At 35.9% G+C, this 13393-nt stretch overlaps 1 protein-coding gene across 1 annotated transcript; it reads left to right on the top strand.

The window, feature by feature from the left end:
• Window positions 1–401: 401 nt before the first annotated feature.
• On the top strand, window positions 402–11945 carry LOC306867401 (adhesion G-protein coupled receptor G7-like). Its single transcript, XM_079413035.1, has 17 exons — window positions 402–482; window positions 3026–3214; window positions 3301–3414; window positions 3493–3596; window positions 3722–3871; window positions 4915–5006; window positions 5126–5256; window positions 5521–5625; window positions 5742–5899; window positions 7771–7929; window positions 8027–8139; window positions 8222–8553; window positions 9353–9434; window positions 9556–9714; window positions 9801–9960; window positions 10066–10255; window positions 10334–11945. The coding sequence occupies exons 1-16, from the start codon at window positions 446–448 to the stop codon at window positions 10240–10242; spliced, it is 2262 nt and encodes a 753-aa protein (XP_079269161.1). The 5' UTR covers window positions 402–445; the 3' UTR covers window positions 10243–10255; window positions 10334–11945.
• Window positions 11946–13393: the final 1448 nt, after the last annotated feature.

The following is a 13393-nucleotide window of genomic DNA, read 5'->3' as shown; positions in this document are numbered from 1 at the left end:
TTAAGATTACAGGTGCTCCTGCTGAACGGTCTCCCATGATAGGTCCTTTTTGGAAGTCTTATAAGTCACACATTCATCCTCGGCTTGTGCTAAACACTGCTGAACACAACTTATATTACACTGATATACACACTAGAGAATATAGACAACGGAAACATTTTTCACTGTATTCTACAAAATGCTATTAATCCCATAACAATGGGTCTTCACATTATTTTGTCAAACCCCTGTATGTGCTGTGTGAATTACACTGAGTAATATGCTATTACTGTGTAGTGCTGTTGTCTATTTAGCTTCTCATTAACGTTAATTTGAATGTAAAGGGATGACTGTTTACATGACCGATGGACTTCCCACTTCAGCAATGATCCCGCCCTGCCTCTGCTTTATAAACCAGACAGCAGCAAGAGTACGTTTTATAAATGTCATATCAAATACATGTGAAATGGACTACTGCCTGCTGCTCTTAATCTTTACCTCAGGTAAGGTGCAAAATTTGGTGTAGGATTTATTTTGAAAAAAACTTCATGCAGAAACTGCTAGTGGCTTTCTAAAATGCATACAAAGTTTAACGTGGTTTTATAAATTTTGAAGTAGAAAATAGCATTTTCTTGAAAAAAATGTACTCCAATAAACAACTAATAACAATAATAATAAAAAAAAAAATCATTTTTATAAAGTTTTGAGTATATTAATTATAATTAATAATGAGTATATTTTAAACAATAACTTGTTATAATTATTATTTAAAAATGGCCAGGATATTGTTTCTCTTTCATGATTGTATATATCATGTTTGTACAATACTGCAAAACACTTACCGTTTTGTGTCTCTCTTTACCCTGTTTGCACAACTTGCATTCCTAATTGTTTCTTTTTCAGTTTTTCTGGGTTAATTTACATATTTTCATTTGCATATCACAATGGTGTGCAACCATTGTGTTACTAGCTGTCATATTGGCATTATATGGGGGAAAATGTGCGATAGCCATATATACGTAAACTTAGTTTATATACGTACGGTAGTTTTTGTGTATATATGTACATTGAAGGTAGTTGTATATATATATATATATATATATATATATATACTGTGAATACTGTGTGTGTGTGTGTGTGTATGTATATATATATTAGTGCTGTCAATCGATTAAAAAAATTTTACTAATTAATCACACTTTTTTTCTGAAATTAATTGCGATTTATTCCACCTAACATTAAAGTTTTGAAATATACTTTATATTGCAATATTTTCAAATTCAATCTTCAAATCAATGCACAAACAACTTATTTTTAATATTTGTTTAATGGTATCTTTTTTATGACTGTATAGGCCAGGATCACTGATACCAAGTAATACTGATTTCCCTATAAAACATTTTCCCCTAATAGTAAATCATTGACTATAGCCATTAAACATTATATTATAATTAAGAGCTATCAATTTGAACATTTATTAGACTTTAAAAATAGCTTCTAATTTAAGTGAACTTAAAAAAATCTTACTGAAAGCTCTTTTTTTTTTTAGAAATCAACCTCAAATATGGAACACAGCTTAAGTTGGAAGCACAACTAAAGTTTAAGTTGGAAATTAAATGTTGAGGTCTATGCTCAAAAAGTGGTTAACAGGTAATAAATAGATCATAACTATTCCATAAATATAATTTATGGCCATAAATCCCCTAAAAATACAAAATATTAAACAATAAAAATACTATATCAAACTAAAATAATGTGCATTCATTTCATTCATGGCAGTAAAAAAAGTTTGGTCACTTTTGACTGTAATGCAAGCAGCACCAGAGTGTTAAACTATAAAAGAGTACTCCACTGAGAGAGAAGCATATATGTGAGGAAATATCATATTGTGTTAAAAAGTAAATAACACAGCACATGAGAAAATTTTCAATTTATATTTTTATTCGAGCTGCTTCTATTAAAGCACATGGTTTGCATGCCTAACAATGCTCCTTTGCTGTTATAAATTCTTTATTATTATTGCTTATTATGGCTTCAATAAACTCACTCATACTAACAAAAAAATAAATAAAAATAAATTCAAAATGTCATTCAAATTTGAAAAATGATAAGTCTCCTTGTTCCTAATAAATAACATTATGCATAAGAAACTCTATGAACTGCAGCATTATTTAACTGATCAAAAAAAAATAAAAAAAAATAAAAAAAAGTCGTGACGTATTGTCAAGTATGGTGACCCATACTCGAAATTTGTGCTCTGCCTTTAACCCATCCAAGTGCACACACACAGCAGTGAGTAGTGAACAAATCCACACACACACACACACACACACACACACACACACCGTGAACACACACCCGGAGCAGTGGGCAGCCACAGCAGTGAGTAGTGAACAAATCCACACACACACACACACACACACCGTGAACACACACCCGGAGCAGTGGGCAGCCATGCTGCAGCGCCCGGGGAGCAGTTGGGGGTTCGGTGCCTTGCTCAAGGGCACCTCAGTCGTGGCATTGAGGGTGGAGAGAGCGCTGGACGTTCCCTCCCCCCACCTACAATTCCCGCCGGCCGGGGGCTCGAACTCGCAGCCTTTCAATTACGAGTCCGACTCTCTAACCATTAGGCCACGACTTCCCAACAATCAACAATAACTATCTACATTTGAATCAGATTTACTGAGACTGCCAACACTTGCTTTTCTACTCGTTTTGTTTACACACAAAACCATAAATTCTCTGACCTGTCTTGCTTGCACTCGTGACAGTGATATGAGCTCCACTGTCAGTCTTCACTCTTATTGGTTGTTACTCACAAAAGTTGCTCAACATTTGCAAAAAGTTAAACATATGTCGCCTACAACCTTTCGCCAATTACTGTCACTCATATCATTGAAATTAAACAATGGATCATGGGTGTTCCTGTTTAAGCAGTCGGTTCTTGGCTAAAATATAAATTAGCAAGCTGGACCAGAATTAACAAGACTAAAGGCAAGTAGTCACAGTTTGATACTTTTTTCTGTTGTTTTGTCTCTGTAAACAGCCGTTTTTGAGCAGACTTGGTGTCAAAATACTTCCAACAGCAGCACAAACAACAACAGCATCAGTACTACATTCAGGCCCCTGCCCACAACAGTGACCGCACACAGTCTGGTGTGTGAAAACAAGGGTAGCATACAAAATGGGATCTGCTTCTGCACAGATGATTGGACTGGACCTACCTGCAACATTTGTAAAACCCATTGAATATATTGCATGATATGTAATAATCTTGTAAAAAGTCTCAAGGTTACTAACAGTCTTGTTCCTTTTTTAAAGCCAATTTCTGCCCTCCTAAAACCTCCACAGAAACTATCAAATTAACCTTTCCAAAAACTGTCTTAGGCCAGTTTGCTTCCTCCGTAGAGCAATGTCCTTCAGAAGCAACAAATGGTAAGTAAGTCTCTCTACTTGCCTCTTTTTTATTACAATATGCAGTCAAAGTATGAATGTATGATTTTTTTTTTTCAGCTGGCATGCACCAGGCTTCAGCCCTTTGTAATATAACTACTCACTTATTCAATCCCCCAAACGTTCTAAATTGTAGTTTGACCCTGAAAACCATTCATGAATGGGTTTGTAATCTATGTCTAATGTTTATAATATATAAAACTGTAAAACAAATTTCCCTCAAATGAATGCAGAAACTGATTTCATAACAGATTTTTTTTATTTGTATTTTTTATTTTTTTAAATCAAGGTTCCTACAGCTACTCTGGAAGAAAAACAGAACTTAGCCTCCAGTACCCAAATCCTCACATCTATACCAGAACGGCTAACACCCGACAACATTACAAATGCAGCTAAAATAACCAACGCCCTTCTCTCTGACCCACAATCTGCACATACGGTACTTAATAAACCTTAATCAGATATTAGCATTCAAAGTTACTTGTCATTATTTCACCCATTTTCTTTTTTTATAATTTACAAAAAAGTTAATGCCATCTGATTACAAGCATTTGAAAATATAATATAATTACAAATACTTAATTTCTGTAATCTGATTATGTAATACAGATTACATGTAATTAGTTACTACCAAGCACCATACTGTATAACTAACCCAATACTAAATACACCTTAAACACAGAACACATTTATTCTCACCATCTGCAAGGCCATAAATTAAGTGTTTAAGATGTATTATCAGTATTTTCTTAATGATCACTAATACAATTAATGAAAAGACGGAACAATTCAAATGCATTAAATAAAGGTGTCATAATAGCTGTACAATTAGTCAATTAGTTTAAAAGAACAGTTGCAAAAATGTTCACCCTTTACATTCAACAAATATGTAATATTCTAGTACTTAGTATAATTAAAGCATACTACTCTGACCTTTCTTGGCATCATCTTTAACTGTCTGACCTCCTTAACACACCGATCTTTAATGGGAAGCTTTGCTCAACTTAAACCCTTGTCCACAGAAGGTTATTCACCTTGGAGGAATGCATATAAAGTAGTTATTATCATAGGCACCAATCTCATGGGTGCTAAAAAAAAAAAGCTTATTTAGAAATTGATCAAGCAGGCTTGTTGGAACATTATATCTACGTATATCTCCAAACAACACTAATATGCCTTGTGAGTAAATAGTAATAGTTTCAAATTCAAATGAATAGTTTGAAAATATAGTAAGTCATTGTTTACTTTTCATTCTCTCTTCATTCTGTTTGCTTATATCCAAATGTTTTTTCATAATTTGCATGTTGTCATTTCCATATGCAGTGTAAACATTGCATGTCAGTGTCAAATTTTTCAGACTTCACATGACATAGACAGATATACTAATTTGACTAATACAGGTATATGGAACACTATAACGTCATGTACTACTAAATACCGTCCACAGTTGTCTTGAGAAACATTTTCTTCTTCGTTGTGCAGGATATTGTAGTATCAGCAGTCGCCACAGTCAGTCAGCTCCTGAGCACAAGTCACGAGAAGTACTCCTCCGTCGACCATAAAGCAATTTCTGAGTAACAAAACATTTCACACTCACTGATTGACCACTGACATACAGTACCATCTAACAGTATATTATGCAAAATTCATAATCACTATTTTTGTCTGACTTCTTCGGATTGTGTTTGTTCAGACTAACACGGACTCTACAGGCACTCTCTCTGCGTGAGAAACCAAATCCATTGTTAGTGCAACCGAATATGGCAGTGCAGTCACTGAAGGGAGAAACGGCAATAAAACAAGTACAATTAACCTCTTTTAAAGGCAAGTGTTTTATGTTTTTACAAAAATATTAAGCAGCACAACAGTTTGAACACTGATGACAATGAGAAATGTTTCTTGAGCAGCAAATCAGCATATTAGAATGATTTCTGAAGGATCATGTGACACTGAAGACTGGAGTAATGATGCTGAAAATTCAGTTTTGCATCTCAGGAATAAATTACATTTTAAAATAGAAAACATCTACATATTATACTATATACTATACTACTATATATTTTTTGATACGTATCTTTATTTTTCCAGGGCAGAATCATACCTTTTTACCTGACAGAATAAAACTGTATACAACAGATGTTGAGATTTCCAAAGATATATTTGACCTTCAAATGGATATCAAATTCAATGAAGGTAAAGCTAGATTCAAACTTTGCTTTATAACTATACTTCTCTTCTTGTACTTTGTAATTCTTCTACATGAAATTATTTCTTTGGAATGATATTTTAATATCTCACTTTTTCTGTAGGATTTAATACAAATATTGGGTTTGTTCTCTATGATAACGATCAGTTCTTCAAGTCAAAAAGCTTTCAATCTTCTCTGAAGACCAAGAGAAGAGTGATATCCGCTAATTTTCCAAAATCTTCTGGAACTGGTCAAGTTTTCTTTACAGTTACATCTTCGGTGAGCAGCAAGTCCAACATCACACTTCCCTCTCAGCACGGTTTTAATTCAATTAGAAAGTACACAAAGTTAAATGTGAATAAAATCTAAAGAACTTTTTCCCACCATAAAATACCTTTTGTGGAATGGAATGATTCCAAGGATGTTAAAGGTCCTTCATGGAACCATCAATGCCAATAAAGAACTTGTATTTTTAAAGGGGTCATGAAATGTTGGTTGCTCTACATTAAACACACACACTGCAAGTTTCAGAACTCATGACTAACTTCCCAGTTTAAAATATAATCCAACCTTTCTAATACACCTAGATTTGACACCCCTTAAAGGGAAAGTTCACCTAAAACTGAAAATGATGCCATGATTTATTCACCCTCAAGCCATCCTAGGTGTATATGACTTTCTTCTTTCAGACGAACACAGTCATAGTTATAATTAAAAAATGGCCTGGCTCTTCCAGGCTTTATAATGGCAGTGAATGGGTGTTGATTTTCAATAGTCCAATAGAATTCCAATAAAGTGCATCCATCCATCATAAAAAGTGTTCCACACGGCTCCGGGAGGTTAATAAAGGCCTTCTGAAGTGAATCGTTGCATTTTTGTGAGAAAATCCATATTTAAAACTTTATAAACTTCCGCTACCTGACGTATGCATGCTCACGAGAGAGTGGCGTTCCAGCAGATGGCATAGGATGTATGCGGAAGCGCAGAGGAGAGAGCAAAACAAAACACCGGTCATGAATTAAAAGTACAAAATGAGGATTTGTAAAGAAAAATATGGAGGATTTCGATATGAGTCAGGAGGGGACTGGTTTTCTTTGCTGTAAACAAAACTTGGTTCTCATGAGACCAGCATATTCTCACCGGAGCTTACGCTACACCGAAGTCCTACTTCATCCGCTAGAACGCCACTCTCTCGTGAACGTGCGAGCAGAAGCTAGAGATTATGGTTTATAAAGTTTTAAATATGGATATTTTTCTTTCAAAAACACATCGATTCACGTCAGGATTAACCCCCCAGAGCTGTGTGGAGCACTTTTTATGATGGATGGATGCAGACTCCTTTTGCACTATTGAATATTACCACCCATTCACTGCCATTATTAAGCTTGGAAGAACCAGGACATTTTACTCTGATTGAATTCTGAAAGAAGTCATATGCACCATATACACGGCTTGAGGGTGAGTAAATTAATTCAATTTTGGCTGAACTATCCCTTTAACGTGTCATCGGCGTATGTAATCAAGGATCCGTATTCTGAACAACTCGTGTTTGTTCATCAATCATAAGAGGGATATGCTGTTAGATAAAGATGTTGAGGAAGGCAGTCAAACTCAGACTTTGCATAGCCTTTCTAAAGGTCTGAGCATTAGAAATGCATGGCTGACATGACTAAAAACACAAAGCGTGGTGCTGTTAATAAGCTCAGTACATATCCAAATCAGAATGTTTGCTTGAGTTGAATATTTTTATTATGCGAGTTGAACATTTTATTACAGTTTATGTTACTGTTGCTATTATTAACCCTTAACACAATGCCATTTATTGTCATTGTGGTGGCGATATTTCAATTTCATCTGCCTTGGGCCAAACATATAGAGCTCAATCACAGCGCTTACCATCTCGAGTTTCAAAACACATGCTTCTATTTCTGCAAGAGGTAACTGGATGGAAAAATGATAACTTTTACAAATAATTAATCTTTTTTGATGTACTTTCAAACTTAAACTAACCTTGAGAAACATCAAAACATAAAACTGCATTTCATGACACCCTTTAAGAACTACACCGTGATGTTCCTCGTTATCAAATACATTGACAGATGTCTGTACAAGTATGGTGTTGATAAATTAATACATTGTTGATCCTTCAGGCCGATTCCACATTGTCCGTCAATGACTTTGCATGTGTGTTTTGGAGTTATGAAAAACAGGACTGGATCACAGATGGTTGCACCAAAGTTGAGAGCCCCTCGGGACAATTAGTTTGCAAGTGTGAAATACAAAATAATGCAAACTTTGCTATTCTGATGGTAAGACATATTAGCATACAATTTATTTGAGTTAAATGCATCAGCAGATTAAAAGTCCATTTCCACTAGAATTTAATGCAGGTGTCTTTTTCTGCAGGCATACGATATCAACTATCAATATTCTGAAGCTTTGCATTGGATCAGCATCTCCGGCTGTGCTATGTCTGTAGTGGGACTGTGTGTCACAGCATTGTACCAAATCATAACCAGGTAAAAGTTTATAGTTTACACTGTTAAGCATACAGCTTTCTGCAGTGGTGAAGCAGCTTTTATACTCATGCACATTCCACAGGAAGTCAAGAGGAGACAGTCCTACTCTGCTAGTGGTGAATGTCTGCACAAGTATGACGGTTTTCTATCTTCTCTTCATCTTCGGCATAAACAACCCCGTCCAACATGTGCACGTAGCAAAGAAGTATGGCCAGAATATAGTTCCTGAGTCTGACCACCACAAGTACCAAGATCAGGGACCCTGTACGGCGTTCACAGCTCTGCTTCAGTACTTCCTGTTGGCCACGTTCACTTGGAACACTCTGTACGGCCTTAATGTGTTCCTGCTCTTCAAAAACTCAGTGTCTGGAACACCTTCATGGTTTCCAAAGGTCTCCATGCCGGTTGGATGGGGTAGGATACATTGAACACAAAACACTGATGTATTGTTTAATTTATGACTAACTTCTTGGTAAAGGTGGGCACAGAGGCTATGGGTTAAATTAATATATATGTACCATCTAATTGCGCAAATTTACCTATAATTCGGACAAACAAACAAAGTTGCTCACTGTCTTACAATTACAGCTGTCAGTGTGCAAACCTTGTCCCAAGATGTTTTTGTTTTCGATTTTTGGACACAGAAGGACCACCTCTCATCGAGGAGCATTCAAGTGGGACTTAAATATGACATGGAGGGATTTATAAAATATTAATTTAAGATTAAGCGAGGGTTTACAGATCATAGCGCAAGGGGGAGAAGCCTCATGTTACGGTCGTTATGATCGCAGATAACGGCTTCCAGGATAAACACTGTTTAAGTAATGCAGGGCACGATTCAATTAATTTACATTTAACCATTTTAACATGGACATGCACTAAAATGTAGACCTTCATTTATGTGTTTCATTACCTAGATTGGGGAGCAGACATAATGGATAAAACAGCATTTTAAATAATCATTTAAAAATTTATCAAGTTTCTTAAATGCAGTGTACATTACTTTTTTCAGCACTTTTATTTAAATAATGTATATATCCCAATGTGAATGATCAAACAATAATTTTTAGGAATATTGAAAAATAATGCATAGTTTGTCCTCCCATACATCCTGGGTATTATTTGCACAAACATATGACTAAACCCTAACCATGAAATAATGTCTCCAATATGCAATACCAGTATCAGTATCTATAAAACATTTCCTGTTTAGGTTTGCCTGCTGTTATTGTTGGCATCTCATTGGGTTCCACCTACCGTGTGGATGAGCCTTTAGGTTATCGACAGGAAGAGTTGTAAGTAATAAATATTTTAAACTTTCAACTTCACTTAAAGATTAACTTCACTATTTTTTATTTAATATTATTACATTGATTTTGGAAATGTTGGTTTAGTTGTCACGCTTCTTTGCTGCAGTTGCTGGCTGGCTTCAGTAGATCACAAACAGAAGTTCAGTTTAAAGAAACCCTTGTTTTGGGGATTCGTGCTCCCGTTACTGCTTATGCTGATCTCAAGCACAGCAATACTGCTGCACTTCTCTCACAACATCTGCAGAACCAACCCTAACTTAAACAGGTAAGTACCAGAAAAGCACTATCAGTTATCAACCAAAGCAGATTTATGACAATATATTTCACCAATAACACAATGTTGCTGTTTAGATCACGTCAAACTCCTCTGAAGAAGAAGATTTTGAGTAGTTTTTCTCTCGCAGTGATGCTTGGCTTGTCTTGGGTCATTGGCTACATTTTGCTCATCACCCAAGAAAAAAATCTCCGATTAATTCTCAGTGTGGTTTTCTGTCTCTTAAACACAACACAGGTGGGTTAATGTACGTTACACCAATATGCACAAAAAGCATATAATGGACTAAAAATGGAATCAATGCTTCTATATTCATTAAGTTTTCCATTTCTATTTCCAAAGGGTATTCAGATATTCATTTTATTTGCTCTGAAGCCTTTTTTAAACTCACACCCAGCTATTCTTAACTCTCTGCGTGCACCAGAAATAGGCTTTCACAAGAAAACTTTTTTTTTATGGAAAAATAAGGTGCCAGAAAGCAAAGAAAGCTACGTATCCACATATGATGAATCAGCCTGACAGGCCTTCAAAGGTAATGATAATACATCAATCACAATATCTAATACAATATACAAACCACCATTTTATTGTCAAAACTCTGCTTCTTTAGAGCCGGCGTAGATCGTTGGTGAGACTGTTCCCTTGACCTCAGAAAAGATGTACATCATGCAGTGAAGACTCATTAAATGATATTTTAATTTGTACAGTTGTATCCTGATTCAGTATTGAGCTAGCAGCTCAATTTTATATTCTCTGCACATGTCATTAGGAGCTTCTTGGACTTTGTTCACACTGCACGCAAATCTGATTTGGTTTTAATTTTTGACTTTTTATAGGACTGACTGTCGACACATTTCTCAGGTTATGCAATCTGACCTGCTTATTCCAAAAGTATTAGTACTATTCACAATAATTAATGTAACATAGTGTGAGTACACCCAAAAATTTTAATTTACTGAAGCTTTACTCACTCTTAGGCCATCCGAGATCAAAATTAGTTTGTTTCTTCATCAAAACAGATTTGGAGAAATTAGCATTACATCACTTGCTCACCAATGTATCCTCTGCAGTGAATGGGTGCCGTCAGAATGAGAGTCCAAACAGCTGATAAAAACATCACAATAATCCACAAGTAATCCGCACCACTCCTGTCCATCGATTAACATCTTGTAAAGTGAAAAAGATGCATGTTTGTAAAAAACAAATCCATCAAGGCATTTTTTTACTCTAAACTGTCGCTTCTGAACAAAATATGAGTCTATAATCAATAATAACGCTTCCTTCAGTGAACAAATCCATTCCCTGTTGTCCTCTTACATCAAAATCCACTGGCACGTCTGTTTAGAACCATTTTGGACTTTTTTTCCCCCGCTTGTAAACGGGGCATAATCTGGGCATATTTCTCTCCTGATTCAGACAAGCTGACTTTTCACAATAGAAAACTTTGTAGGTTTGAAATTTGATTTGTTTTTTTACAAACACAAAGCATTTCGCTCCACAAGATTGGATTGCAAGAATGGTGTGGATTACTTGTGGATTATTGTGATGTTTTTAGCAGCTGTTCAGACTCTCATTCTGATGGCACCCATTCACTGCAGATGATCCATTGGTGAGCAAATTATGTAATGCTAAATTTCTTCAAATCTGTTCCAATGATCTGTTCTAAAAACAATCTTGGATGGCCTGAGTGCATTTTTCAACAATATTCCAATAAACAACAACAAAACAACAGCTGTGTTAACACCTGATTTGCTGCCCATCTAAACAAAGCTTTACAGCTAAGGTTTGACACAGCAAGCGCAGTGTGAGCCGCCAGTTTTTGCCATGTCTGATTGATGTGCTCTATTGTAAAATAATATAAATGTACAGTAAACACACTAATCTTAAGAGCTTGGTTTATTGCTTTTTTACTAATTGACTGTTGACATATGTTAAACATTGATGAAATGGCGTGTAGACTGTTGGGTCTGAATTTATACATTTCCTTACCAAATAGAAATTTTGAAATGAAATCCAGAATCCTGTGTTAGTGTTAACCATGTGTTTAGTAACCATTTCGTTTTAAGTTCATCTCTGTAATAAGGCCCCAGACTTCCAAAGCCAAGTCAGGAAAGCATCTCCACCAGAGGGAACCATTTGCATGGAAATACATTTGTGATATGTAGAAGATACATAAACTGTAATTCATTGAAGTTTGCATTAAATACATACCTGTATATTTGAAATTGATTTCCTCTTTGTTTTGCTTTGATTCAAATCAGTGTCTGATGCTGTTCAAGTTTGCATTGAGGAAAGACAAGCTAAACAAACACATAAAAACAGCTGGTCCAGAGAAATCCAGAATCTGTCAAACATATAACATTAATCTTTTAGCCCTTCAATATGTTTTTACTTATGCAATGTAGCTGTCAAACAAGTTAGATTAGCTTGAAGGCATATGAGACCACAAAAATGCAAAACAAGAGATGACCTTAGTATATCCCTGTTCTAAAAAAATTCATAATTACATTACCAAACGCAAATCTTCTACGCTAGCGAAAAACATGGTGAGGTTATTCTTGCTATTAGCAAGTGGCGAGGTTTTGGAGCAAGTGCCAGACCACTCTGGTTGTTATTTTCTGTCCTCACATAGACACAAGTTGGAATATTACTCAGCCCTACAGTTCAGCATAAATAAAACAGTTCTGTTCAACTCATAATTCACTATTTATAACTGGTAGTCCACACAGACTAAGGCGTTTTCTCTTCCTTTGTAGACAATGACCTCATGGCCACCGTCATAGCGGTTCTGACCTCTTCAGTCTTGTGCATGCAAATGCTAAAATGTGAATAATAAAATGACCTGGTCACAATGTCACTCATAATTCCCTTGTTTGCCGCAAGAGGGCACACACATTCTGTTTCAGTCAGCACCTATTTCAACAAGAAATATTAATATCAACAAACTTCTTAAACACATTTATCACAGATGTGATGCTGAACAAACAGCTAAACAAGAAGGTATATTGTTTAAGTTGAGTACAAATAACAGACCTTCTTTCTACCACACAAGTTTGGAGCCTGTAGTTTTTAGGATTGTTTTTGAAGAGCCAACTGGCTAAGAATGGCAATTACTGTATGTGAACTACTTGTTTAGCATTAAATCCTGCTCAGGATGAGTACAAAGTACCGGTTCTCCTTTCTGGTCCACTGGTTTTACCACTTTTGGGGTAGCCTATGTATTGGCAAAAGGCTTCCAGAAACAGCTGACAACACACTTTCGGCCTGTTTTGTTCACACTTCAAGATTTACTGCAAATGTAATTAGATTTCTGTGTCCTATGTTGTTCCTGAACTTACGTGTCTCAGAAAGAGAGCACTGTGTTCTGGGAATTCCTGGCTATCGTGTGTCTCTGGGATCTCAATTGATGCCGGTAAGTGACCCGTTAGCGTCGCGCTCAACAGTCAAACGTGCGGCTCATATGAAAAAATACTGGGCTCTGTCAGTGTGAGGGATTTGTGTTGGCACACATTTTGACGGCTTATGAGAGGGCAGAGGATTTCCTGTCAGTATGGTGGTTCTTTTTGGCGGTCTTTTTAATGATTCTGACTTGGATCAGGGTCACAAGACTGTTATTTTGACTGGTCATATGACTACATTTTTTAGATATTAGTAACAGCTGAGCAGTTAT

Source organism: Barbus barbus (assembly GCF_936440315.1).
Source record: "Barbus barbus genome assembly, chromosome: 49".
NCBI classification, from domain to species: Eukaryota; Metazoa; Chordata; class Actinopteri; order Cypriniformes; family Cyprinidae; genus Barbus; species Barbus barbus.
This window is presented reverse-complemented; position numbering and strand designations above follow the sequence as displayed.